We start from the raw sequence: 27,688 nt of genomic DNA, 5'->3' as shown, positions 1-27,688 counted from the left end.
CACTATCTTATGTATCATGATTTTTTTTTTTTGTGTGTGTGTGGTATGCTTTTATGCTTTTTTCCTGCACTGAAGCAATAGTGAATACTGTTCTGAAAATGAGTACTGATATGAGGCAATGATATTACACACTGATCATTGCTTCACTTAATATTTCATATCTTGTCATTTTCTCATAAATTACCTGAGGATGTGCTCCATGTTAATGCAGACTTCAGCATCAATCAACCGTTTGCATGAACTCATATAAAGAGCACCATACAAATGCTTTTGGCACTATCATTAACATAAATTGCAGCTTTTCAAATATCAGATCTTATTTACAGCTGACAAGATGGAGGAATTAGCCCTGTGTAGAGTCATTCCTGATGTTAATCTTCAGATTTAATGCTATTTAAAAACCATTTGCCAGCCAAAGTATGCTGACCTGTGGCTGTGGTCCAGAGTCAAATTTAAAAAGCAAACTAGAACACTGCTATAAAATAAATTGAAAGGAAAGACTCTGTAACACAGAAATACTGAAATGCCAGTACATGTCAAAGAATCGTTTTGACTATCATAGATTTAATGTTGTACTGGCCAGATGGAAAAATATTAAGCATGCAGCATAGTGCAAAGCTTACTTCAATACTGAGGCTTCACAAATTCTAAAGCAGAAAAACAACAACAACAAAAAACAAACCCCATAGCTGAATTCACAATACATGTGAGGCAGCCACTGGAATCCTTAGCATTTAAGGTCCTTTCCTGTCTTCCAAACAATACTTCTGCCTGTTCAATTAAGGCAGGTTCATTCATCCCTGTTTTGAAGGGCATTCCCCTTACTCACCATTTTTTGTGGCTCTGGATAGCACCACTACTTGCTGGCTGTTTCTGAATATATTTCTAACCTAGTAGGGATCATAGTACATGCTTTCCAACCTGCACAAGAAAAAGTAATTCCCATTTATAAAAATATTTTTATAAATGCACCAAACTTTAGAGGAAGCAAGAGGTTTCCTCTCATCCCTATCATTATGTATATTAGGATATTAAACCACTTCTTTCTCCAACTTTGAAAAATATTCCCAAAATTCTATAACTTCATCAATAGGATTTATAACATCATATCTCACTATAGATGAATTCCTACAACAGCAAAACATCATTGCAGTTTCATAATGAAAAATAATTTTGTTAACAGATGCTGGAAAATAAATTACCTTATTGAGTGTTGCACTTTAGATATGTTATTTCCAATGATTATTTTTTAAGAACAAATGAAGGCAACACTCCCAAATTTTCCTTATTGAACTGTTTCTTGTATCAAAGCTCAGTAATACTTCAGCTAGAAATCAGTCCTTATCACTGTTCCAACTTTTTCTTTTCTTTTTTTTTTTTTTTTGTAAGTATAATGTCAGTTTACTGCTTTTTCTAATCTTCAGTTTCTGAAGTTTCATGCAACTTATACTAACTACTCTTTTAGGATATAACAGACTCATGTTTGGTTCAAATTCTGCTTTTTTAAGCATGCACATGACACTCACTGAAGTAAATATGGGATACAGAAACACATTTTTAGAGTATTTTTATTGTTTACAGTGATTTCAAAGCCTCTGTATACATGAGAGACAGTGATCCAGTGATACTTTTCTCCAATGAGTAGGATCTACTCATTATGGGCTTTTTTTTTTTTTTCCTGCTTGGTTGAAATAAACTCATCTACAAAACAGTATGAATATTGTATCCTTCATTCTTTCTAGGGGGAAAAAATTATATATATATATATGTATATTGTTCTGTCATATGTCTTCAGTTTGATTTCTGCCTTCCCAATCATCTTTCCAAGAAAAAACACACTTTTATTTATTTATTTATTTATTTATTTATTTTATTTATTTATTTATTTTGCCTACATCACATGAAGTGAAGTTTCAGACATTATTCTTGGAAATACAGGACTATTATGTTTCTAACAGCGAGAAGACTATTATGCCAGTAATGATATAAAGAAGATATAAAGATACTACACCATTTCTCAGACAGATCTTACCACATCACTCAGGCTGCAAGCAGCCTTGGGAGTTCTCTGGTCCTGCCTGCTCTGCAAAGGAGGGTTAACACTGAATTTAGAACAGGCTGCTTGGGTCTTTAAAATCTTCAAGGGATTTGCTAACTTAAGTTTCTAACAGCAGTATTCAGATCAATTATTCTTATGATCATGACTTTTATTCTACCATCTAACCACAGAATGATGGTCTTACAGGACTAGGTATCTGACATTCTGTCTTCCTCTTTGCATTTAAGACTGTAGATGCAGCTTTGTTACATTAGGTAAAGTCATGTAGCTGTTATGATCTGAAATAGCCCCCCTAACACTTTTTCCCCCCAATAAATAAATAAATCATTCAGAGGATAAGACATTCTATGTTCTCATCCTTCTACCCATTAAAACCCAAATTTGCTTTGTTGCAAAAATGAGATAATATGTCCCATAGGAATTCAAATGTATAGTTTTTTTCTCTTTCTATGGCATTCAAATGCAAATTTGCTAGAAAGATCAGGGAGGAACCTGCAATTTTCTGAACTCTATTGTTTCTGTTAAGGGTGCAGAAAACCTAGAGAAATGTATTTGCATCATGCTAGAAAGTTATGATTTCTTGCAGAAACACAACAGAGTTTAATGCCAAAAGAGTTACAAGGTTCTTTGAAAGTACTCAAATGACATTTCACCTGAGCAGAAACTGTTTTTTCTCTACCACTGCTTCCCCCTGCACTTTTCCCTTGCTTTGTCATGGGATCTCCCATGACTTGCAAACCTTCAGGAAAAATCTGCTCCAGTTCGGGTTCTCTACAGGCTGCTGTTTCCTTGGTAAGTATCCACCTGCTCTAGTGTGGGGTCGTCTGTGGGCTGCAGTGTGTATGTCTGCTCCAGCCTGGGCTCTCCAGGGGCTGCAGGGCAAGCTCTGCTGGGCATCTGCAGCAACTCCTTCCCTGGCTGCTCGCAGGGCTGCTTCTTGCACACCTTTCCTCACTGCTGGGCAGCATTTGGCCCTTGCTGAGCTCCGCTCTCCCAGAGGAGCCCACAGAGCTGGCATGGGGCAGCCCCAGCCTCGCCTCACAGAGAGGCCTGGCAGACCTCACTGACATTGCCTGGACATGTAAACACCATATATTATCATTGTCTCCCACAGTTTTATTGTTCTGAGTACAAACACTGTTCCAAAACACCCTACTAACATCCTACAGGTATTTTTTGAGAACAAAATTTAGTCCCTGCTCCTTTAAAGCCAATCAAGCTCCCATGAGAGTTGATAGGAAGATGGTTAGTTCTTTGGCAGATTAACAAGGCCTGTCCTTTGTTACATAGTGTGAAAAGCATGATGTTATTAAATGACAGCAACACTGCTGTGTGACTACAGGATGAGGACAGCCCTGTTTTTTCACAGTAGTAAAACATTTTCTTCTGAAATGTGGTATAATTCAATATGTCATATGGTCTGAAATATACTTTAGCATAAAGAATAACTAATCATTTCACCTGGAAATTACCTTAATAAACATAAATGCGAATGATAACTGCTAGACTCACTACTAATTTTGATAATTTGTGTACATCTTGTTCACAAATAAATACAAATCAAGTACAGCTATGCACATGTTGTAACTCAGTGCGAGTCTGACCACTTAGAACCAATAAACTTTTGTGTCAAAACATCTTTCTCTTTCTAAAATCATGGGTCTTAGCTTTGTCTGTTTTCTCATTGAAAATAAATAAATAAAATAATAATAATAATAAAAAAAATCAAACTCAGTACATTGTTTAAACCAAAAACAAGTGAGGGGAAAAAAATCATTAACAAATGTAATTTATCATTTTATGTTTTGCAAACAAAATATTTCAGTTAGTAATTTACACTGGTTAGCTGTAAAATATGAAGCATATTACAATTTAGCCTGAAGAAGGTGGCCTTTTAAAATCAGATTTTTTAAAGTCATTGTTTTATTTTTCTTCACTTTTTTTTTTTCTTTTTTTTCCCCCGTACTCACCCAGCCCAAAATAAGTTGCTCACACAGCCATGTATTAGCTGTTCTAGTCCAGAAGATTAGCAGGTTGGCAAGTTGGTAGCCTCAGTTAAAACACCATGAAACATGCCAGCAATTATGATTATTAAATTGCATGCAGCATATGCCCTGTGGGAAGCAGAGTGAGACTATCAACTCTTTTTGATAGCTGAACAGCCACACAGTAAAAATAATTTTCACGTACAACTGTTTGACTTGGGATCTGAAGTGGTTAATCCTAGATGAAGAACTCAGTATTACAGTATTTTCAAAATCTTCTTTACATGCTAGTTTTCAACTGTTAAAAATACAGCACTACAAACATCCAATTTTTATTTTTTTTTAATCTGCTGTTGTCACAAATTTTGAATTAAATTGGTACATGTATTTAAATTAGAGTGGATACTTAAATTCATCAGCTGTCCATGGCTGAATCCTCTAAGGATGATGTCAGTTCTTGGACTGTGCATGCTTTTTAACAATTTTACGTGAATAATATCACGTCAGGGAGTAAAAAAAGAACCAACTTCTAAGGGCATATGAAAAGGTTTTACTTAGTGCATCCCAAAGTAAAACTCAAGGGTTCATAGTTGTTTAAGGGGTTAGTCCAATTTCAAAAACACTTTAGATTAGGACATATTTCTATAAATGGTATGTGATAAGTGTGATGGTCAAAGGAAATGTGGGTTTAATGTACCCTAGAAGTCTTGTGGTATTTTCTATGAAACTGTTATGAAATTCTATTGAATGAAAGCAATATCAGTGCTTTTTTCCCCTGTGGTCCAGGACACTCTCAGATATTCATAGCGATTTTGATCCTTTTTTGACCTACAACTTGCCATATATTTTCAAAAAGCTTCATTTTTAAAACATAAGAAAACCTATTAAAATTAATAAAAAAAATAAAATTGCTTATATGGCAAATTAACTGTTAATTATTCCACTAATTCAAGAAAGTTACACTTTAATAAAGCCAGAACTCTAAAGTACTGTCCACTTTTTCCTACTGCTTAAAGATATTCAACAATTTCTGATATTTCACATTTTTATGCACCACCTCTGTACTTCCTAGAATCCTTCCACAGTGTTTTAACCTTAATTTTACCAACCCCAACTTATACTAGCATATTAGCTTCAATGAAAACAGCTCAAATTTAGAACAAAGTAACTAAGCTCAACAATGATTCTTCTTGCAATATTATTTGTTGGCTGCCATAAGCCCTTCAGCTATTGTAGACACTGAGTGATTTCGATTCTCCATCATCTCCTAAAAATAGCACTATGTTACCTTCCAAAGCAGCTTTCAAATTCTGCAGTCACAGTACTGCTGATGTATCATTTCCTTATCTCCACCTGCTAATCTCTCATTCTCTCTCCCTGACCTAAAGACCAAGTCTTTAAATCCTTGCCAATCATCTTCTGAAGTGTCTTAAAAAGATTTGAAGAGTGATGTGAACAGAAAAAAGCAGCTTTCCAAAATGAATTTTATTAGCTTGAAAAAAATGATCAGTGGAAGCAATAAGCCTTCTGAAAATATTCAGAACTAAGAATTAATTAAGAATTAGTCTGTCAAAAAACAAGCAAGGGAGAAAGAAAAATATTAAAGTATGGTCTTAAAAGTGAATCAAGGAAAAATGGCATAAGAAAGAGCTAAAATAATTAAAAACACTTGTATTTAGTATTGAAGCTATGTATAAAGGAGTATTTTTGGTTGTGTTTTTTTGTTTGTTTGTTTCTTTTTTTCTTTTTTTTTTTTTTTCTTTACAAGGTTACTGTTTAAATACTTGACTACACTTGAATACTTACAGTCTATATGGTAAATATTTTGAATGCTCCTGAACTTATAAATATTTCTCATTTAACTTCTCATGCTTAATGTTTAGAGTTATCTAACAGAGAAATGTTAGTTCCATTATTTCTTTTGAACAGATATGCACTGAACTTGGGTAAGTCTTGATTTCTAATTCATAACAATAATTTGGTTCGGTAATTTAAAATCTGAATACAGAAGGAAATGAGGATGATCATGAATGAAAAGACTTTTCTATTTGCTATAAGTGACTATTCATGAATATTAGCCTGCAGTTAAATCACATTCACACAGAAGTTCAGAGGTCACACATCCTTTAAAAAAAAAAAAAAATACACAAAAATAATAACAAACAAATCAGGTACTTCAGTATTATTGACTATTTATAAATCAATCAAGTGGGAAATGAAGGAAGTTCTTAGGATGTAGCACATATATATTTGGCTAGGTTGTAAGGTTGGTCTCATGAAATTTTTGTTTTTGCACTGTGATTAAGGTTTTACATAAGAATTCTTAAAGTTAAAATGAAATGTACTTAAAGGAACATAGTCTCTATTGGGGGACACATTCTAGAATGTAAAGTACCAGTCCTAGGGCATGCAAGTACCAGGAAGCCTGACTGCAGATGGAGAGTGCTTTCTGGCCTTTCTCTTTCTCCTATTAGAAAATCTGTCACAATTACTATGGCTCTCCTCCTCTCCATGTACATCCATTTACCTTGGTAGGATTTCCAGACTTGCAGGGAACAGGGTAATCAGGGCATGTATAGGCTGCATTTGGAGATTGTGTCTATGAGGGTGTTCCTGCCCTGAGATGAATACTGAGTCTTACTTCTTACTTATTCTTACTTATTGCTTCTTTATTTTACAAACAGATCAAACCTAGTACCATGTGCCTGGTATTTGAAAAACATTAATTTTGATTAAGACCAACATATTTTATGAATCAAAGCACACCTTAAAATGGAGGAGACATTAGAAGAATGGGGATACCTATGAACATGGAAAATGACCACTTGAAAATGCCACTATTTTTATTGATAAAATACAGAGGTATTAGGAATAGAAAAGTAGCTAATAGATGCTTGCCACCCTACTTCAGTGAAATTTCACTGATAATCAGTCCCAATACAGAAGATATGAACTAGAATTAGTTTGGATTTCAGTAAGATGTTATTGCCATTAGTGTTGCACTGCAATTAGTCTGAAAAATAAATCTAAAAGAATATCTAAAAATAGGAGATAAATTCTTTTAAAATTTGCTTTGATTGTCCTTAACTTATTTATTCCAGATTTTGTCTGCAAGAAAGCACTGCCAGTATTCAGTGGCTGGCAAGGATGAGGAGCTATTCTAATTCTTCAGTCATAACTCAGAATAAAAATTGCTAAGTTTGATAGACAGAAAAAGAATCCTTTAATAGATTGAATTGACAGGGTTTTGTTATTGTTGTTGTTGTTGTCTGTTTATGTGTGTGTTTGCCCTTAAAATATGTGAATTCCTGATGATAAGGCATATAATAAAAGGACAAGCAAAGTTAGCATGACCTTCAAGAAATAATCAATCCTTTTTTCTCTTTCTCTAAGCATTAGTGCATATACTTAGTTGTACTATTTGAATAAAAATGAAGTCTTGATAGCAGTAGTAATATAAAATTTGGAATTGCTTATCACTTGTGTTCACTGGAATCTATATACAATGCTCCTAACAGTCAGCCTACAGAGCCACATTATATGCCAAGTGATCTGACATAATGGGTGACTGAATTGTCTGTCTTTTGACCAAATGTTACTGTAGAATAAGAAATCTGTACGCTAGTCCAAAGAAAATTAGGCACTGACATTGGGATGCTCCATATAAACAGATAATTACCTGTGCACTTTTCAGTGAAGTATATGTGAATAAGTTGCTCTACTTTAATAATGAATCAACTGTATGTTGGTAAAATATTCTGTGGGTAAAATGTTAGCTTCGTCGGAGGAAAGATCTAATTTGGCCTTTAGATGATTTCCACTCTTCTACTCATTTTTCTTTATATTTTTTTATTAGCAATGTCTTGCTGGTGTTACACATATCTTATACTTGAACATGATTTTGAACAACGGAGTTAGCCATCAGGCCACAGATTAAGGTGAAGTACTAATCAGAACAAGAGTTGAGATTTTTGTTCAGTGAGATTAAACCAGCTGTGTGCTTAGCATGCTAAATGTTGATCTGTTTTGATCATTAAATTGTGGCCAGAAATCCTCTCAATTCATCAAGACTGTTACATTCAAAGACACAGCACAGAAATCCTTAAACATACAGAAGTGAAATCCCTAACCCAAACAAAACAAAACTCTCATTACTTCCAAATCTCCAAATATTTGAAGATTTTGTTAAGGTATTATTGGATCTGTGGGTGAAAAAAGGCTTAGTGGCACAGATTAATTATCTGGTATGCCTGATATTTTTGGGGGGGGGGCTGCTTGTAATTTCAGATTTTCCAGAAAAGAAATTGGTGCAGTATCTCTTTCAAGTAGCCTTGCTACTCGACACAGGGCTTTGCAAGAAACTATGAAAACATAGTCCATGCCATAGGGAATGGATGATTAAAAAGAAAAGAAGCTTTGATCTGTTATTTCTGTGTCATTCAAGAGCAACACCACTGTAAATGCTATTTAGATTTTATAAAAGTGTATATGAAATTGGATTAAGTTACAAATATCAGAGGTTCACGTACAATAAAACATCAAAGAAGAATGAGTAAAGAGGAAAGAGAAAAAAGATAAAAAGAAATTTTGAGATTGTCTGATGTTAGCAGAAATCAGAATGACTGTTTCTTAAGGTGATGGGAGAAAATATTCTGTTAAATAGTATAGCATGTTCCAAAATACACACGTTTTTGTGGACATGATTCAAGTGTGATACAACAGATTCATTACAGCTATTCATTTATGCAAGAGCTATGCTAGATACAACACTTTAGAAATAACTGGACAGATACAAAATAAGTCTTGAAATTATGAGTTAGTAGGATCTATGTTATAAGTTACAAATATCTATTGCATATCTGTAGTTTAAACAAAGCATGATGATCATCGTCTTAACAATTGTTGCAATGCACAGGATCTTAACAAGCTGCAAGTAAAACCCCAGTATTGGTTGTGGAGCTTAGGTTTGCTTTATAGAGTCTATGCTGACTACCAAAGCATTCCAGCTATTTTTGTAATGCAGTATGGGAGTAGCGTTCCATTAAAAACTACTATAGCGGGTCTGTTCTAGTACAACTGAGATAGCAGCATGTATTTACCAGCTGCCACTTTCTGAAACTCATTATGCTCTTTCAGCTAAGTTGAAAGCTGATTCCAAATCTTTAGCTGCTGCTTCTGAAATGCTGGAGTGCATTTCAATCTTCTGCATCTTGCTAGAGGCTCTGTTTTCATCATTGCATATGCCAATAAATGTTCAGGTTCAAAGTTTAATTTCCACCAGTAGATGCAGTAAGCATCCTTTTTTTCTTTTTTTCTTTTAATCTGCAGATCCATTTTTTTCCAGAAAACATGGCTATTGATTTTTATTCCTATTCCTATTAATCAAGTGAAATATCTTTCCCACTCCTTATTCCAAGAATCAAAGGAACTGATCGTGAGTCATTTTCCAAATGCCTTTTCATTAAAATTTCTAGCTTACAGAAAAACAGAGATTACTTTTATTCACCTTCTCACATTAAAGAGATCTCATATAACAAATCATTTCAAAAGATGCATCAAAAAGGATCATGCTGCAGTATTCCTTCCAGACAAGTTACCATTGTCTGGAGACCATCTCCTTTTATATAAATTCTCATATGCATATAGATTTACTTGTGCAAATCTAGAGATACCCGTGGCTACAGCCATAAACACATAAAGGCACAAAAGTTCAAAGGGACAATGCACTCTCATTACCCAAATAGTGGCAAGGACATTATGCTATCCTGAATTTAAAATACGTCATAAATTTTGCATACTCCCTGTAGTGAAACTCCCTCCTCATACACACTTGGGCAACATTGTCTGGTCTAAGCAAGACACTGTTTTAACATTATCAAATGCATGCAGACAGAGTATGAAATCACTGAAGGGAATTCATGGAAAGAATTGGCTATATTATAAACAAAATGAGAAAAACTAGGGAAAATATATGCCGTATTATTCACAAGATGAAAAGGGAAAACTGTTTCAGGCACTCATTTTGAGAGAAGTCTAAAAAGCATTTAAATAGACTGATTTGATGAATAACATAAAGCATACATAAAAAATGTAGTGAAAAAAACAATGTTCCTGGAATTAGATGTGTTTCAGGCTTTTCATACCACAAACTGCCAAACATATGTTAATAATCATGCTATATCCATATTCAATTTTTACACATTCTTCTGTGTTCCAGGGATTTATCTAATTGACTTGTTATGAAAAACATGTATAATATAGGGGGTGGGATCTGATAACATTACTAATAACAGAAAGTAGTTTTAACAAGATGATTTAACAAGATGGTTCCGGTACTTCCAGTCAATAACTAAAAGAGACCAAAAGAGACATTTAAAGAGACTCCTGAGTGGCAGAAAGGCTTTCTAAGTGTACAACATAATATTGAAGAGAAAGCTCAATGCCCCAGACAGTCAGCTGGGAAAGCCCAGGTTATAATTTAGGAAACCCTAGATATAACCTTCAGTAAAATGTACAGCCTCAAGAAATGAGTGTCATCACTAAGCAGAGCATATTCCCTCTGATAAATGAAGATGGAGAACTGGTAACAACAGATGTGGAGAAGGCTGAGGTACTTAACAACTTCTTTGTCTTGGTCTTTACTACTGGTCAGGCTTCCCACATCTCTTGAGTCCTTAAACCTCCATGCAGGGGCTGGGAGATCAAAGTCCCTCCCACTGTAAATGAAGAGCAAGTTTGGGATCTCCTGACACACCTTAACAATGACAAGTCTATGGGGCCTGATGACATGCATCCCAGGGTCCTAAGGGAGTTGGTTGATGTAGTCATCAAACCACTCTCCATTGCATTAGAAAAATCATGGCAGTGAGGCAAAGTCCCCAGTGACTGGAAAAAGAGAAATATTCCCATTTTTAAAAAGAATAGAAAGGAGGACCCAGGGAACTATAGACCGGTGAGCCTCACCTCTGTGCCTAGCAAGATGATGGAATAGATCCTCCTGGAGGCAATGTCAAGGCACATACAGGACAAGGAGGGGATATGGGACAGCCAGCATGGCTTCACCAAAGACAAATTGTGCATGACCAATCTGGTGGCTGCCTGTGGTGGAGTGACTGCATCAGTTGAGAAGGGAAGACCGACTGATGTCATCTACTTGGACTTCTGTAAGGCCTTTAATACAATTCCACATATGAAGGGTGGACCATATGGTGGATAAGGAATTACTTCAATGGCCACACCCAGAGAGTGGTGGTCAATGGTTCTATGTCCAGGTGGAGATGGATGATGAGCAGTGTCCCTCAGGGGTCTGTCTTGGGACCAATGCTTTTCAATATCTTTCTCAATGACACAGACAATGGAATTGAGTACACACTCATCACATTTAAATATGACATCAAGCTGAGTGATGCAGTTGATACAACAGAAGGAAGGGATGCCATTTAAAGAGACCTGAACTGTCTAGAGAAGTGGACCCATGTGAACCACATAAGATTCAACAAGTCCAAGTACAAGGTGCTACACCTAGGTCAGAGCAATCCCAGACATGAGTACAGACTGGGAGAAGAACTCACTGAGAGCAGCCCTGCAGAGAGAGACCTGGGGATTCTGGTGGATGAAAAGTTCAACATGAGCCAGCACTGCATGCTTTCAGCCCAGAAAGCCAACTGCATCCTGGGCTGCATCAACAGAGGAGTGACCAGCAGATGGAGGGAGATGATTCTTCACTGGAACAGGCTCCCCAGGGAAGTGGTCACTGCACCGAGCCTGACTGAATTTAAGAAGAGATTGGACTGTGCACTTAGTCACATGGTCTGAACTTTTGGGTAGACCTGTGCGGTGTCAAGAGTTGGACTTGATGATCCTTAAGGGTCCCTTCCAACTCAGGATATTCTATGATTCTATGATTCTATGATTCTATGATTGTGCCCCTCTGCTTTGTGAGGCCACACGTGGAGTACTGCATCCATGTTTGGGGCCTCCAGCACAAGAAAGATGTGGACCTGTTAGAATAAGTCCAGAGGACTCTTTCCAGAGGACAGGTTCTCCTGTCTTTCTTTTAAGAACTAAAGGTAGTGAATCTTCTTCCATAATAGGCAGAACACATTTAGAGAGAGAGTGAATTTAAGAAAAAACAAAACAAAACAACAAAAAACATTTTGGAACATTCTGCTACAATTACAGAGTTAAATTTAAAATTCAGATACAACACCTTTTCTTAAAAAGATGTGGTAAACAAACTAAGTCTCAGAGCACTACAGTTATGCTTCCCATGAAGGATTTCTAATATTTGCAGGGCTATAATGAGCTACTATTACTTCTGACAAACAACAAAGAAAAATGTAGCCTCCAAAAGTTGTTTGTTTCCACTCATGCTTACAACATGAGTGTGTAAACCAAAGTGATAGGCAAGGACATTGCTTCTGCCACTGTTGCGCTTGAAAAAAATCACTAGCAGGTGATATTCTAGAATAGTAATAGAGAGGAAGGGAACAATCAGTAAATTTCTTAAATCTGGACAAGATACGTGAAAGTTTACAAGCATGTTTTGTGAAAGAGCAGTAAAAATTGCGTGCTAACGTCTGAGCTACATTTGGAGCAGCTTCCACTCATCACTAACAGAAGAAGAGTTCTGCAGTCCTGCAGACTATTTTTGAGAAACAGGTATTACAACTGCAACTAGCACTCTACTTCAGTTAATGTCTAGAGATGCAGAAATTTAGATACTAAGTTCTTATTTGGATGGCTACTTAATAAAAATACCATACTTCAACTTTTAACTTTGTTTTTATTTCAGTCTACCTGTAAATTTTGTTTATTACTGGTATTTCAACTAGCTTATTGTAACTAAAACAACTGAACAAATTAAGTTATCTGTTCCACCTGCTAAACTCCTGAATTCATGAAGCTGCTGTCTTATTTACTCCAAAGAAAACAGGCATAAAGCAGTAATTCATGTGCTGTAGTAACTCTGCTTTATGCTTTTCATATGCTGCCCGCAGGCTTCACTTTTTTTTTTTTTTCTTGCTTAGTGAATAGCAATATAAATTGGTACACAACACAAACAGATCTTGTTCTGTATATCTGTGCTTTTAGCTCCCACATTCTGATTATTTGTTACAGCTCCTACAGTTCTGGGAAATGACAGACTCAAAGACACTGTGAACACAGCAGCCCTCCTCCCTTCAGGTTGTCATTCCCAGGGGGAAGCAAAGAATGGCAGAACCAGCATGCTGTTCCCTCCCTATTTCAGGGGCTGAGATCAGTGTCCCATGGACAGTTTAATACCAAGGAAGTAGCAAGCAGGTGTTATCTCGAAGTCTAATAACAACAGTGTGTGAAAATATATAATCTTATTAACTAGTATTCTGCAGTCTAACAGCATATTATTTTACTATCTTGTATATAATTTTCCTTCTTATAGCAAATAAAAAGATCTTTTTCCTCTAAAAGCACTGTGATTCTATACTCTTCTTTGCTTCTTTCATTCTCTTTAACCAGTGGGCACAAAAGAACTTCCTTCTATATCCAAGTTCCAGTTTGGAAATGAAGGAAATGTCCTGGTACCTCTCATACCAACTGGAATGTGTATGGGCATTGAGAACTCAGAAAACAGCTAGCTTTTCTTCAGTACTAAACATATCATTTTCTACTCAAAATGAAAGTTTCCAAGGTAACAAAGAAATGAGAATATGAGAAATGTAAGTTTAAAGGAGCAAAAGAGTCTGGAGTTGTTTTGTTTTGTTTTTTCTTCAAAATTTACATATACATGCATGCTGTTATTAAGTTGGAATTATGGTCCATGGGTTTATCATTTTATTCATATATTAACAGTAATAGTTACTTGTATTGCCAAGATCAAGCCTTTATTGTGCTAATAACTGTATATTCACAAAGCAATTGCTGTATTAAAAAAAAAAACAAAAAAACACTTATCTAAATAAACAGTACAGAGAATAAGATACATCAGGCTAATGTTGACTGAAATGGAAAAAAAAATATCTTAAAGTTACAGAGAAAATCTCCATCAGTCAAGAACTGAACAGAGATCTCTTCAATACTTAGTTAATTGACATAAAGTCTATGAGACAACTGTGTCCACTGTAGGTTCCCCATTTGAAAATGTCTTTCCCAGAAGTTTACAATACACCTATAATTTTATAGTTTCCTGTGATAAGAAAATGGTGTATTTTCAGCAGAGTTGTCTGGTTTTGTGCTTTCTTAAGAAAGTTACCAAGCTGTCTTGATTGATTTTTTTTCTGGTGATCTTTTGTTAAGATTTTGAAGTAGACCCCTAGGTCTGCATATAATTTAAAAGATATTAGGCTGAAAGATCAAAACCAAACCAAGTGAAACCAAACCAAGCAAACAAAAAGTAAGGAAGGAGAACAATTTCCTGACCGTCATTATTTACTGCTAGGCAAGCACTTTCAGTCTGCTTTGAGCAGAAAATTGAACTTGATGACCTCCATCAGTCCCTTCCAACCTGAATTATCCTATGATTTTATGAGACACCTGTTTTCAGGTATGTTCTCAGAAGTCTCTCATGAAATCTCTGAATTTTCTTCTGAATTTACATGAAATATATGGCTTTCCTTTGCCTAAGTGGAAAGCCAATGGCATTCTGACATGTAAAATCACTCCCAATGTTTTCAGTGATTTATTCTGTGCAATGTCTGTGTCATTTTGCTTCATGAAAGTACATGATTAAGACAAAAAGACACAGACTCCAAGAAATAGAGACTCCAAATACTGACAATTTTTAGTTTGTACAGAATGAGAGCAAAATGTGTTGCTCTCAAAGCAACTGATTATGAGAATTCTTGGACCTCTATGCCTGCAGCCACACATCCCCCAACAAAATATGTTTATAAATAGGAAAGCTTTCCTCAAATATAGACCTTCAATGCAGTTTCCAGTGCATTAATAAATAATAAAAAAAAATCAACCCAAAACAACAAAACTATTTAAGCTATTATTAGCAGCAAAACATGTATTACTGCCATTGTATATACTTCAACGACCTTGACAGGAAATGCATAACTAAGGAAGCAAAAGCCTTAGTTCACTGGTGTTTAGTTAATTACTTGTCATTAATGGATCAACAAACTGCTTCAGTCCTGACTGTGTTTAAATTATGTTTACTGAGCAGTTTCTCCCTGAGAAAGGATCATGTTTTTATCACATAATTGATGTGATACCCAAGAGGCAAAAAAGTGAAAAAGTTGAGCTGCTGCACTCTCTTCTCAGTTTTCTGTTCTCTTTGATGCAATTTAAAACAAAAGGACTAGTGTATTCTAAATGGTTACTGAAATGTATGAAAAGAGTAAAGGGAGAGTTCTGACTTAGAAAAGTATCTATGATCAAGGCCACAAATGGTGTCCTGATCCTATGAAATCTGTAGAGATTTTACCACTGGTTTCAAAATAGTCTGAATTCCACTTTCTGAGGAATACAAAATGTCATTTTATTTCCTGTTTTGTTTTGTTTATTTATTTATATTTTTTTTGGGGGGGGGGGGGGAGGGGAAGTGGGTACAATACTGGAATGATTTATATAGAAAGCTCTGTAGTGGAAGAAGCTATGTAAGTACTTGGAGCTGTTCTCTCCAAGGGGAAAAAAAAAAAAAAAAAAAAAAAAAAAAGGATATGAAAAACTAGTTCCTTAGCTTAGATGTCATAGATAACAGCCAAGAATACAAAACATAGTAAAGAAAGAAAATGTGTTGGCCTCTCCCTCACTAACACACAAGTCACTGCTGTGGTATGTGTAAAAAACATTAGAGGTGTTATGCAAACGCTACAGTGTGATTAGTTGCTACTATTTAGGTTAAAGTTATCTGTCTTTATTGTTTCTTTCTTCCACTCACATGAAACAAACAAATAACAACAACAAACACTTTGTAAAATACCTCCAGAAACTCACTTTCCAGACCAAGAAACCATTTTATAAAGAGTTTAATTTCCCTTTCCATACAAAAGGTGAAAACATGGAGAAAGAGGTATCCACAAAATACACCCAATATACACCCATTTCTGAGAAATTAAAAAATGTAAATATATGGAATTGATTATTCCTTTTTTTTTTTTAACTGTTCCTAAAATAAATTTGTGTGCTGCTTAATTGCTTTAAATTTGGAAGCAGCTGGAAACAACTGTAATTACAGTATATATTTCTTTTACTACAATATAAGCATATACTAACAAATATAATTTGGTCCTGAAATAATAGTCCTATTCATTCAACGGAAGAAAATCTAACACTGTACTCTGCGTAAACCATGAGTTTCTATGTACATTATCTGCAGCTCAAGTCCTCAAGTAAACTTACCTTCTAATTACCTGCCCAAAAATATATCCATACACTACACTTTTGAAGCATGTGCAAATAGCACTGGCAGAATCTAATCACAGTACTTCTAATTATGAACATGATTCAGAATCTCCTATACATTAAGTCCCAAGAAAGAAGAAATTATTTCCCACTTTGCAGAGTCTCTTTGCTATGCTAAATTAAGCAAAATAATAGCAACAGAGACAAACCATGCATTAGAAATATTTCAAAAACAGCAGGGAGGAAGGAGAGGAGTAACAAGCATTACAGTATCTATTAACTAACAAAACGCTTATGGAAATTGTGATAAGACACGCGTGCATGCCAAATGAATCCTTATCTATACCACCAAAAGAAAATATGCCAAAATAAATTCATGAGAGGAAGGAGCTTAATGTATAACACTGTAAGCCATTAGCTTCATCTGAAACACATTGAACTGCTTATATCACAATGTACTCATTTCACAATCACAAAAAATATTTTGTGTTTCCACATAGAACCCAGTCTTCATGAATGGCCATTAGAGATTTACTTAACATCAAATGCTATCATACACAATTAGAGCATAGATACAGTACTAGGTGCATATTAATAGTTTCTAAAAATAATTCCTTCTTTATATGCTGTTTTACTGATTCTGCAACCACTAATAGTTTAACAGTTATAGGTAAGAGTTGTTGAGAAAGTACATATAGCATTACTAGGACTGTTCTTTTCCAGTAAAACTACAGATCAAAACGAAAAGCTTATAATGACACACATTTCTCACACAACCACATTACTGACCATACCAGTGTGTAAGGCGCACAAATAATTTTAATTATTACTAAAAACACTCTATGTTTAAGAAAACTGTTTCAGAAATATTAGTTGGAAAATTCCAATACTTATTCATCCAGTTCCTTCAATGACAGTAGCATATGAAGACGGACAAACAAAATGCAGGACAAAGGTCAAAGCAATATTTCAATATCTCCAATGATTAAACTTCCAAAGCCACCCTGTTTACCAAAAATGGGAGGTTTAAGAAGCAACCAATCTGAGAGAACATGCAGATTTGTGATGTGAAAAATAAAAAATAGTAGTAAGAAAAAAGGCAAACTTTCTAAACAAGATAATTTATTCTGTGTTTTCAATTAGTTACCTCTGTGTGAGGTGTGTAAGGACAACAAAGATATGCTCTCACTGAGTGGACTGGTCTTGCAGCAATCTCTGATGATTTGTTCAGATAAATGTCTTTGACACTGCATTTAACAGATAACCCATTCTCAGCCTACCTGGTGTATTAAGCAGCCGGGACATCTTGCAAGAATATGAGATAAACTGCTCACAGTATTCGGCACTACTGGTAATGGCAGAAATCTGGTCCATCGTTGCACTGTAGTTGAGCTGCAGTACAGATAATTTTTCCAAGCTGTTGCCTACTACAGAAGTCTGCGGTTGCAGATCATGATAGACAGTTGTCCATACTTTATCCTCTGAAATAGAGTGGAAAAAGACAAGACAAGAATTGGTAAAATACAGACAGTTGAACCGAATTAAAATAAATCTTGGCCTTTGATAAAAGCTTAAAGTGTTCTGTAAGATGGTTTTGAGTGGGCAGCAGGGAAGAAGTCCATTGCATGTTAAGTCATCACATGAGAGCATAGCTCCAACAATGACAAACTGCTGAAAGGATGAAATGCTGATTACCATTGTAGTCTTGATAACCAATGTAGAATCATAGAATGATTTGGTTTGGAAGAGGCCTTTAAAGGTCATCTAGTCCACCCCATCTGCTTTGGACAGGCATATCTCTCACTAGATCAGTTTGCCCAGAGAGCTGTCCAACTTGAACTTGAACACTTCCAGGGATGGGGCATCCACAACATCTCTGAGCAACCTGTTCCGGTGTCTCACCACCCTCATAGTGAAGAGCGTCCTCCTTATATGTGATCTAAATCTACCTTATTTCAGTTTAAACCGTTACCCCTTGTCTTATCACTACAGGCCCTTGTAGAAAGTCTCTTTCCATCTTTCTTATATGGGCCCTTTAAGCAGGAAAGGCTGCAATATCATCTCCCTCAAACTTTCTCTTCTCCAGGCTAAACAATTCCATCTCTCTCAGACTTTCTCCATAGGAGAGGTGCTCCAGTCCTTCTGCTAGGAGCCCAAGAGCTGCATGCAGTACTTGAGGTGGGGTCTTACAACAGTGGAGTAGAGGGGAAAAATCACTTCCCTCAACATGCTGGCCACAGTTCTTTTGATGCAGCCTAGGATACAATTGACATTCTGGGTTGCAAGCACACATAGTCAATTCATGTTTAATTTTTTATCCAAGTCTTTCTCCTCACGGCCACTCTCAACCCATACATCCCCCAGTCTGTATTGATGTTGGGGATTGCCCCAGTGCAGCACCTTGCACTTGGCCTTGTTGAATTTCATGAGGTTCATGTGGGCCCACCTTTCAAACTTGTCCAGGTCCCTCTGTGTGGCATCCCTTCCCTCTAGAGTGTCAACTACATCACTCAGTTTGGTGTCATCCACAAACTGGCTAAGGACACCTTCCTGCCTTCCATATGCCTTAACATGGTTTCTGGGAGGATCTGCTCCATGTTCTTACCTGACACAGAGGTAAGGATGATTTGTCTGTAGTTCCACAGGTCCTCCTTTTTACCCTTTTTAAAAATGAGTATATACTGTAATACTATGTTCTGTACTCTGTGAAGAAGCTTCCTAAACAACTGATGATAATAGTGACTTATGGAAATAATAAGGATTAACTTTGTTCAAAAATCGATTAGAATGACACAAGGCTGATGCTTTAAAGATTTAAGTTTTCTCTGTGAGGAAAATTCACTATGCATGGGAAGTTTCTATGGGCTAGATTGAAATACTGCTTTGTAGTACACATTAGGGACATACCAGATTCTAATGTGATTACATCTTTTAATTTTTAATACTGAAAACAGTGTAGTTTATCAATGAACATATGAATAATGTCTCCCACATTTTTAACCAAGCTGTGTTCCAAGGAGAAACAAAAAATTAGCAATTCACCTACCATGTTATATAGAGACCACATGAGAATTTGGTCGAAAGCCTGGGATGGAAGTTTACTGAAAATTTGTTTTTGAAAAAGGAGTGATATAGATTATACATTCTTCGACAGCAATGTCTCATTTTTTGGCAGAAAGTGCTGCACATTTAAGAGTTCTAACATGTTAGAAAAGCCATTTAGAATCTCACCTTGGATTTCTGAGCCAGGAAAGACCCCTAGACTAGCCATTAGAAAGCCATAGGAACGGCATTAGCAATAAGAGTTGAACTGGGCCTCACATTTGTGAAGGGAGCTCTTTTCAAGATTCTGGATTCCAGACAATGTAGCCCTGACACTTCCCGTCACACTGAGGGAATTTCAGGCTTTACTGTGGATGCTGTATAAAGGAAGACAGAAACATACTCATGGATGGATCTAGGTTGCTTTTAAGTAGAAAGGGAGAAAACTTAGCACTGCACAGCTAGAACATTTTTTTTTTTCCTTTTTAGATTTAGTCTTATATGTTAATGTGATAATATTTCTCAAGGAAATCAGCTAGATATTTATAGTTTGAAAATAATACCATCTTCTTTCATTGTTCCAATTTTTCAGAAACTGCTTGTTAGTTGACACCATTCTTCAGTACCATGCAGCCAACTTTAGTTACAGAAATGGTAATGCAAATAGTTCATACTACCTTAAGTACTTGTATTATCATGATTTATAGAATTGCTCTCATGTAGCTGAGAACAGGATGTGGTAGTCAAAGTTAACATATCAAAATCTAAAAGAAAAGATTATTTTATGTCAATAATATACAGAAATCTCATTTAAGGAATCTCATTTGGAGGTGAATAATGTATCCTAGTTAACTGTAATTTGATATATACTCCTAGAAATTATTGGTATGAATATTCCCCTAATACACTGGCAATTATTTTAAGAAAGCATAACTTACGGTTATTTCTAACCACAAGTGTTTAGAGACAATTTTCAGGACAGTATAAGAAGCTGAAGAGCTGTGTATATGACTTCTGTACAGTGAAACACACCTTTAAAGAACAGAGGTCACATACCAATTATAATGCTAAGAGGCATCATCTGTAAAACCTTCTGTGTTTATGACCTTTAAAATTCAAATTAATAAAACTATATTAAAATGAGCTAATGTTGAGAATGGTTATTAATAATCTAAGGATAATTATAGTACTACTGTAATATTTTTATCATAGCCATTACAAACAAAGGAAATTAAAAGTTAATGTTTAAAAGCTATCCAAGTATGTTTTAAATTTCAAAAAAAATATGCAATAACTTTATGGAGAAGGGCATAAGAGCAATTTAAACCAAATTAGGGGAGTTTTGGTTGTTTGTTTTCTGCAATACTGCATGGGACAGTCACCATTTTCTGGGTTTCAATGACAACGTATTCCTGCACCTTAGTCCATTGTGTAGTGTTTTCTTTAAGGCTGGTCAAAATTGCCTAAAAAGTAGTGTCTAAAAAGTAGTGATTAAAAAGTAGTTCAGACAGCCAGTGTAGGAGCTGGGCTTTGCCTTAAATTTGAAACTCATACATAACCACAGAACTTTGAGATAAGACATAGCAGTTGAGCAAAAAAACGTACATAGTAGAAACCTTAATGATTATGTAGAATATATGCTTATGAACAATCTCATTATATCATTAGCTCATAAAACCTAAGAGACTTTTGAGTAATGTTGTAGTTTAAGAATGTAGGCTGGATAGTGATAAAGTTCCTTTTGATATCATAATAACATTGAGAAGCAAAAATTATCTCATCTGCTGACTTGAGTGAAAGATAAATTATACAATCATAATTAGGTAAAGCATCATTGCTAATCAGGTTGACTGCATTTCATTTTTCCCCAAAAGTAAATCCTATGCAGAGATTTCAATTAAGTTCAGTGATATTTAAAGTTGGAGCAGTCTACTTTATTCTATCATTAATTTACACTAAAAAGGTGGATTTTTAGAAAGATAACTTTCTTAGCTTCTTTGTCAGAAAATAATTTATTTGTGAAGTATCAGAAGAGGAGTTCTGCCATTGAGGTGAGTGATGTAATTTGGGATGAATCCCTTACACTTTCCTTACAAATAATGTTGAACCGTAGATTTAAGCAGAGAACAGAATTCAATGCAGTTTTGCAACAAGTGTCTTTGTAACACAGGGAAGAAGAAAAGTAATGTGTGCATTGAAAATTTAGCACCTGTCCCACACTGTTCCATCTCTTGGCCTCAACCTGTCCACATTTCAAGAGGATGTGACTTGCCTTCAGTAGAAGAGACTAGATACTTTCCATTGACACAGAAGCATAGGCGCTCCCTAACAGTAATCGTTATATTGAAACTAGATTTCCCACTGGAGGACAACAGCTAATGGTCATCAGCAAGATAATTTGCTCCCAGATGACCACTTAGTCATTGACATGCAATTCCTAGAAAATGCATTCTCCTTTTTGAAAATTTTCTGTAGATCATTCCAGCTGTAAAGGAATAATTACTATGGAAAAGTTTTTTGCTTTGTAAAAATCATATCAGTTATCATAGATTATTAATAGAATGTATGAGGTTATTTAGTAGGACCAATCTTATTAACTCCAAACTGGTAAAATATTTGATACAAATATAGAAAAAAATAGAGTCCATCTAAATTAGTCTATATATTACTCTGTGCTGAAGCACTTTCTCCCCCACAGACAGATATTATAGCGAGATGAAGATTAATCTAAAAATAACATAAAAAAAAGGAAATGACCACCTATTTCCTCAAAAGGCAATTAAAGTGACATTCATAATTTATTTTTTTCAAAACACCATTCCATTGCAATGCCTCTTTTACAGTCCTGCCCACTAACTAATCATGATGATGTAATTAGTAATGATTCAATAATCACTAGCTATTCAAATTATCTAATCAAATATTAATCCAAGAGATTTTTCCCACTTAATACTTAGCATATTTTGTTATGCTGGCGATAGTATTTACAACTATTCTATATCATTGACGGTCAGTTTTTCCTGTAGCTAGTGGTTAGAGAAATTTAAAATCCATTTTACTTCTTATTATTGAATCATTACCAATCATTATTAATGAATTATTTTATTAGTGAACCATTTTGCTTTTTTATTAGTGAGACACAATTAATATATACTGTAAATACGTCATTGCAATGAAATGGTATTTCCTCATTCATTTGATTGGTGCTCACTCAAGCAAGAAAACTTGCTTCTTACAGAAAAGTCAAGTAAGATTTAGTAGTGTTAATTAATTAGAAATAAAATTTGAAAATAAACTTTAGAAAATATGATCCATAAATTTCACAAGCATAAACTTTTTTTTGGTTGTTGTTTTCTTTTTTTCTTTAATCTTCAGATACATTTAACACCATTATGGTTCTGCTTTTTAAGTATTAATGGGCTTATAGTGTTAAGATTTTTACTTTTTTTTCTCTCAAGAAATCAAAAAAGAGATTTCTTTCTCAGAAACCATCCTCTCTCTGTCTCTGGTGAAAGCGCAGAGGCTTTTTTAATGGACACACTTTCATGAACTTAAATTTGGCTGACAGTTTTGATTAATATCATCTGGTAATGATGACTTTCATCATACTCACCCACACAGTGGTTTTTGATTGAAGTCTCAGAGAAGATAATTTTGAGAAAACCTGGTCATCTCAAATAAGTCATATTCCTTTGATGACCATCATTATTTACAAATCCAGAAGTAAAGACTGCAAGTCCACTCCAATATTTGGAATCCATTCTGTCTGTCAGTCATAAGCAACATCAACACTTCAGAAACTCTAATCCTCAAGCTGATGACATTTCTTCTAGATGACTGTCTTATTGATCACTAACATCATGGTGCCTAATTACTATTTATCCAAAATATTGCTCGTTATGTACCAAGTCTCTGTTTAGTAGACTTTTTGTGAATTTGTAGGCAGAGGACTGAGGATAAGTGATCTGTACTGATAACCAGTACTAAACTGCTGAAAATTCTCACATCTGTAACTTGTTAAAACCAGCTGTGCATATTTAGCATTCAGATAACATGGAAGGATGTGATAGTTAGCCACAAGCTCAGTTAACATAAGTGTAAGGCAATACCTATGACAAAGGCAGGGTGAAGTAATTTCATAGAATCATAGAATCATAGAATATCCTGAGTTGGAAGGGACCCTTAGGGATCATCAAGTCCAACTCTTGACACTGCACAGGTCTACCCAAAAGTTCAGACCATGTGACTAAGTGCACAGTCCAATCTCTTCTTAAATTCAGACAGGCTCGGTGCAGTGACCACTTCCCTGGGGAGCCTGTTCCAGTGTGCAACCACCCTCTCTGTGAAGAACCCCCTCCTGATGTCAAGCCTAAATTTCCCCTGCCTCAGCTTAACCCCGTTCCCGCGGGTCCTGTCACTGGTGTTAATGGAGAAAAGGTCTCCTGCCTCGTGACACCCCCTTACGAGGAAGTTGTAGACTGCGATGAGGTCTCCCCTCAGCCTCCTCTTCTCCAGGCTAAACAGGCCCAGTGCCCTCAGCCGTTCCTCGTACGTCTTCCCCTCCAGGCCTTTCACCATCTTCGAAGCCCTCCTCTGGACGCTCTCCAACAGTTTCATGTCCTTTTTATACTGTGGTGCCCAGAACTGCACACAGTACTCGAGGTGAGGCCGCGCCAGCGCAGAGTAGAGCGGGACAATCACCTCCCTTGACCTACTAGCGATGCCGTGCTTGATGCACCCCAGGACACGGTTGGCCCTCCTGGCTGCCAGGGCACACTGCTGGCTCATATTCAACTTGCTGTCTACCACGACCCCCAGATCCCTCTCTTCTAGGCTGCTCTCCAGCGTCTCATCGCCCAGTCTGTACATGCAGCCAGGGTCTCCCCGTCCCAGGTGCAGGACCCGGCACTTGCTCTTATTGAACTTCATGCGGTTGGCGATCGCCCATCTCTCCAACCTATCCAGATCCCTCTGCAAGGCCTTTCCACACTCATTCGAGTCCACAACTCCTCCAAGTTTGGTGTCATCAGCAAACTTGCTCAAAATGCCTTCTATTCCTACATCCAGATCGTTTATAAAAATATTGAAAAGTACCGGCCCTAAAATGGAGCCTTGAGGGACCCCACTGGTGACCGCCCGCCAGCCTGACACAGCCCCATTTACCATAACCCTTTGGGCCCTGCCCGTTAGCCAATTGCTCACCCATTGTATGATGTTTTTATTTAGCTGTATGGTGGACATTTTGTCCAGTAGGATCCTATGGGAAACCATGTCAAAAGCCTTGCTGAAGTCCAAAAAAATCACATCAGCTGGTTTCCCTTGGTCCACCATACGGGTGATCTTATCATAAAAGGAAATCAGGTTAGTTAGGCAGGACCTGCCCTTCACAAACCCATGCTGGCTGGGACCAATGACTGCTTTGTCCCCCAGGTGCGCCTCAATAAGTTCGAGAACCATCTTCTCCATGATTTTACCAGGCACTGACGTGAGACTGACAGGCCTGTAATTGCTAGGGTCTTCTTTCTGACCCTTCTTGAAAATCGGCACAACATTTGCCAGCTTCCAGTCTACCAGGACCTCTCCAGATTCCCAGGATCGTTGAAAAATAATTGAGAGAGGTTCCGCGATGACGTCCGCCAGCTCTTTCAGCACCCAGGGATGAATCCCATCCGGACCCATGGACTTGTAGGGATCCAGGTGGAGTAGCAAATCCCGCACACGTTCAGGGTCGGTTGGGAGTTTGTCATCCCCACCGTCCCGGTCCTCCAGCTCAGGGCACCCTGGGTCCCGAAGCCCATCATCGGCATTGAAGACAGAGGCAAAGAAGGCGTTAAGCGTCTCTGCTTTGCCTATGTCATTGTCTGTGAGGAGACCTTCCCTATCAAGGAGCGGCCCTATGTATTCTTCAGTTCTCCTTTTTCCATTCACATATCTAAAAAAAACCTTTTTATTTTCTCTCACGGACACAGCCAGCTTCAACTCTAGGTGTGCTTTAGCCACACGAATTTTCTCCCTACAAACACGAACAGCATCCCTGTATTCTTTCCATGTCACCTGACCCTCCTTCCAGTAGCGAAACACTCTCTGTTTCCACCTAATCTCCATCAGAATGTTCCTGGTCAGCCACGCTGGTCTCCTGCCCCGCCTGCCTGACTTGCGATATCTAGGAATTGCCTGATCTTGTGCTTCTAGGAGGCATCGCTTAAAGAATGACCAGCACTGGTGGACATCGAGGCCTTCAAGAGCAGTTTCCCAGGGGACCTTGCTGACTAGTTCCCTGAGCAGCCTGAAGTCCGCTTTCCCCATATCTAGGGATGAGGTTTTGGTGGCACTTTTCCTTCTGTCACCGTAAATTTTGAACTCCACCACTTCATGGTCGCTATGACCGAGGCGGCCACCAATCACCACATCTCCCACCAGACCCTCTCTGTTTTCTAGCAACAGGTCTAGGAGGGCACCTTTCCTAGTTGGCTCCGTTAGCACCTGCACCAAGAAGTTATCATCTAGGTGCTTCATGAACCTCCTGGACTTGCTCGTGTCAGCCGTGTGGCACTCCCAGTTAACGTCTGGCAAGTTGAAGTCCCCCATAAGGACAAGGGGAGTTAATCTCGAGGCCTCTCTTAGTTCTGTAAAGAATAATTTATCGGCGCTATTGTCCTGGCCAGGCGGTCTGTAATAGACTCCCACAACGACATCCCCTTTATTCGTTCGTCCCTTGATCCTTACCCAGAGGCTCTCAACTTTGCCATCGCCGACCTGGAGTTCCACACAGTCCAGCCCCTGCTTCACACACATCGCCACCCCACCACCTCGCCTACCCTGCCTGTCCCTCCTGAAGAGCCTGTAACCATCTATCGCAACACCCCAGTCACAAGACTCATCCCACCAGGTTTCGCTTATGCCGATGATGTCGTAGTTGCGGGACTGGGCCAGGACTTCTAGCTCATCCATTTTATTCCTCATACTGCGTGCGTTTGTGTAGAAGCATTTCAGGTGCGTCTCCTTACACTCAGCACCTTGTGGATCTAACCGAAGGACCTCACTGGCACACAGCCCCTCTGATTCTAGCGTACCATCCCTTAGGTCTTCACCGGCGTGCCTGGTTTTAGCCCCTTCCCCCTTCGACTCTAGTTTAAAGCCCTATCTATCAGCCCTGCCAACTCCTGACCAAAGATCCTTACCCCTCTCCGAGAGAGGCGCATCCCATCCGGTGCCATCAGGCCCGGTGTAGCATAGACCTTTCCGTGATCAAAGAACCCAAAGTTCTGCCGGTCACACCAGTCTCGAAGCCACGAGTTTATGTGAACAGCACACCTTTCAGCTTCGATCCCCCCTATCGTAAGGACAGAGGCAAACACAACCTGCGCCCCTGATCCTCTAAGTAGTCGCCCCAAATCCCTAAAGTCTCTTTTGATCGCCTTCGGACTTCTTGTTGCTACTTCATCGCTACCAGCCTGAAAGACCAGTAGCGGGTAGTAGTCAGTGGGCCGTACCAGGCGCTTGACTTTCTTGGCAAAGTCTCTCACCCGAGCCCCAGGGAGGAATTTCAAGATGCAATAAAAATTATATCCATCTTCCTCTGCTGCTGGGTGCTTTGCACTTGTTAAGAAATGATGCCTGCAGGTCCTTTTGGATTTCTACCTACCATTTTACAACTGTATTGCATCAACATTCAAGAACGCATTTCTTTCCCACATGTCAGCCTTATGATAGCTGCCTCTTTACTAGACATCATGATTTTTACTATCATCATTTACTATCATTTGTCACTTCAAATTAGATTACTGCAATGTGCTCTACAATATGCTACACTACAAATCACTCAAGAAACTATACAAGACAGACCATTTGAAAGTGGACTGCCTTCTAGGGAGGATAAAAATTGCAATGGTAATCACCTCATATTATGAGATCTCCAATTTTATTTTCCAATAAGAACATACTTGGTATTTCAATTTCTGTTTAATTGTGTGGGATGGTACCTCAACAGTCATTAGCAATGTCATTAAACATTTATTTTTTTGAAGCAATGTTGTAGACAGGAAATCTGATGTATACAAATGATGTCAAAAAAAAAATAAAACTACAGCACACGGTACCCTTTTCTCCCCCCTCCTTTGTAACTATATATATATAAATATACTCTTCTATGTGGAGAATATATATATATATATATACACAAGTTTCAAAATATAGGTAGCAGTTTGAAACTAATTCGAGTTCAAAGGAGTTACAGTTGGTTTATAAAAATGGGAAATGAAGGCTCCATTGA

The 27,688-nt window shown here is 37.3% G+C and overlaps 1 protein-coding gene across 1 annotated transcript in view; it reads right to left on the bottom strand.

Annotated features, from left to right (window-relative positions):
• The window catches only part of CNTNAP2 (contactin associated protein 2), a 1,145,390-nt gene that overhangs the window by 318,297 nt on the left and 799,405 nt on the right, over nucleotides 1-27,688 (bottom strand). The window contains exon 13 of the mRNA XM_027451306.3: nucleotides 17,655-17,855. Coding sequence (XP_027307107.1) covers nucleotides 17,655-17,855 — 201 coding nt within the window. The remainder of the gene's footprint in view (nucleotides 1-17,654; nucleotides 17,856-27,688) is intronic.

This window comes from Anas platyrhynchos, chromosome 2, assembly GCF_047663525.1.
Source record: "Anas platyrhynchos isolate ZD024472 breed Pekin duck chromosome 2, IASCAAS_PekinDuck_T2T, whole genome shotgun sequence".
NCBI lineage: Eukaryota > Metazoa > Chordata > Aves > Anseriformes > Anatidae > Anas > Anas platyrhynchos.
Note: the sequence above shows the minus strand (reverse complement) of the source record. Positions and strands in the feature narration are given on the sequence as shown.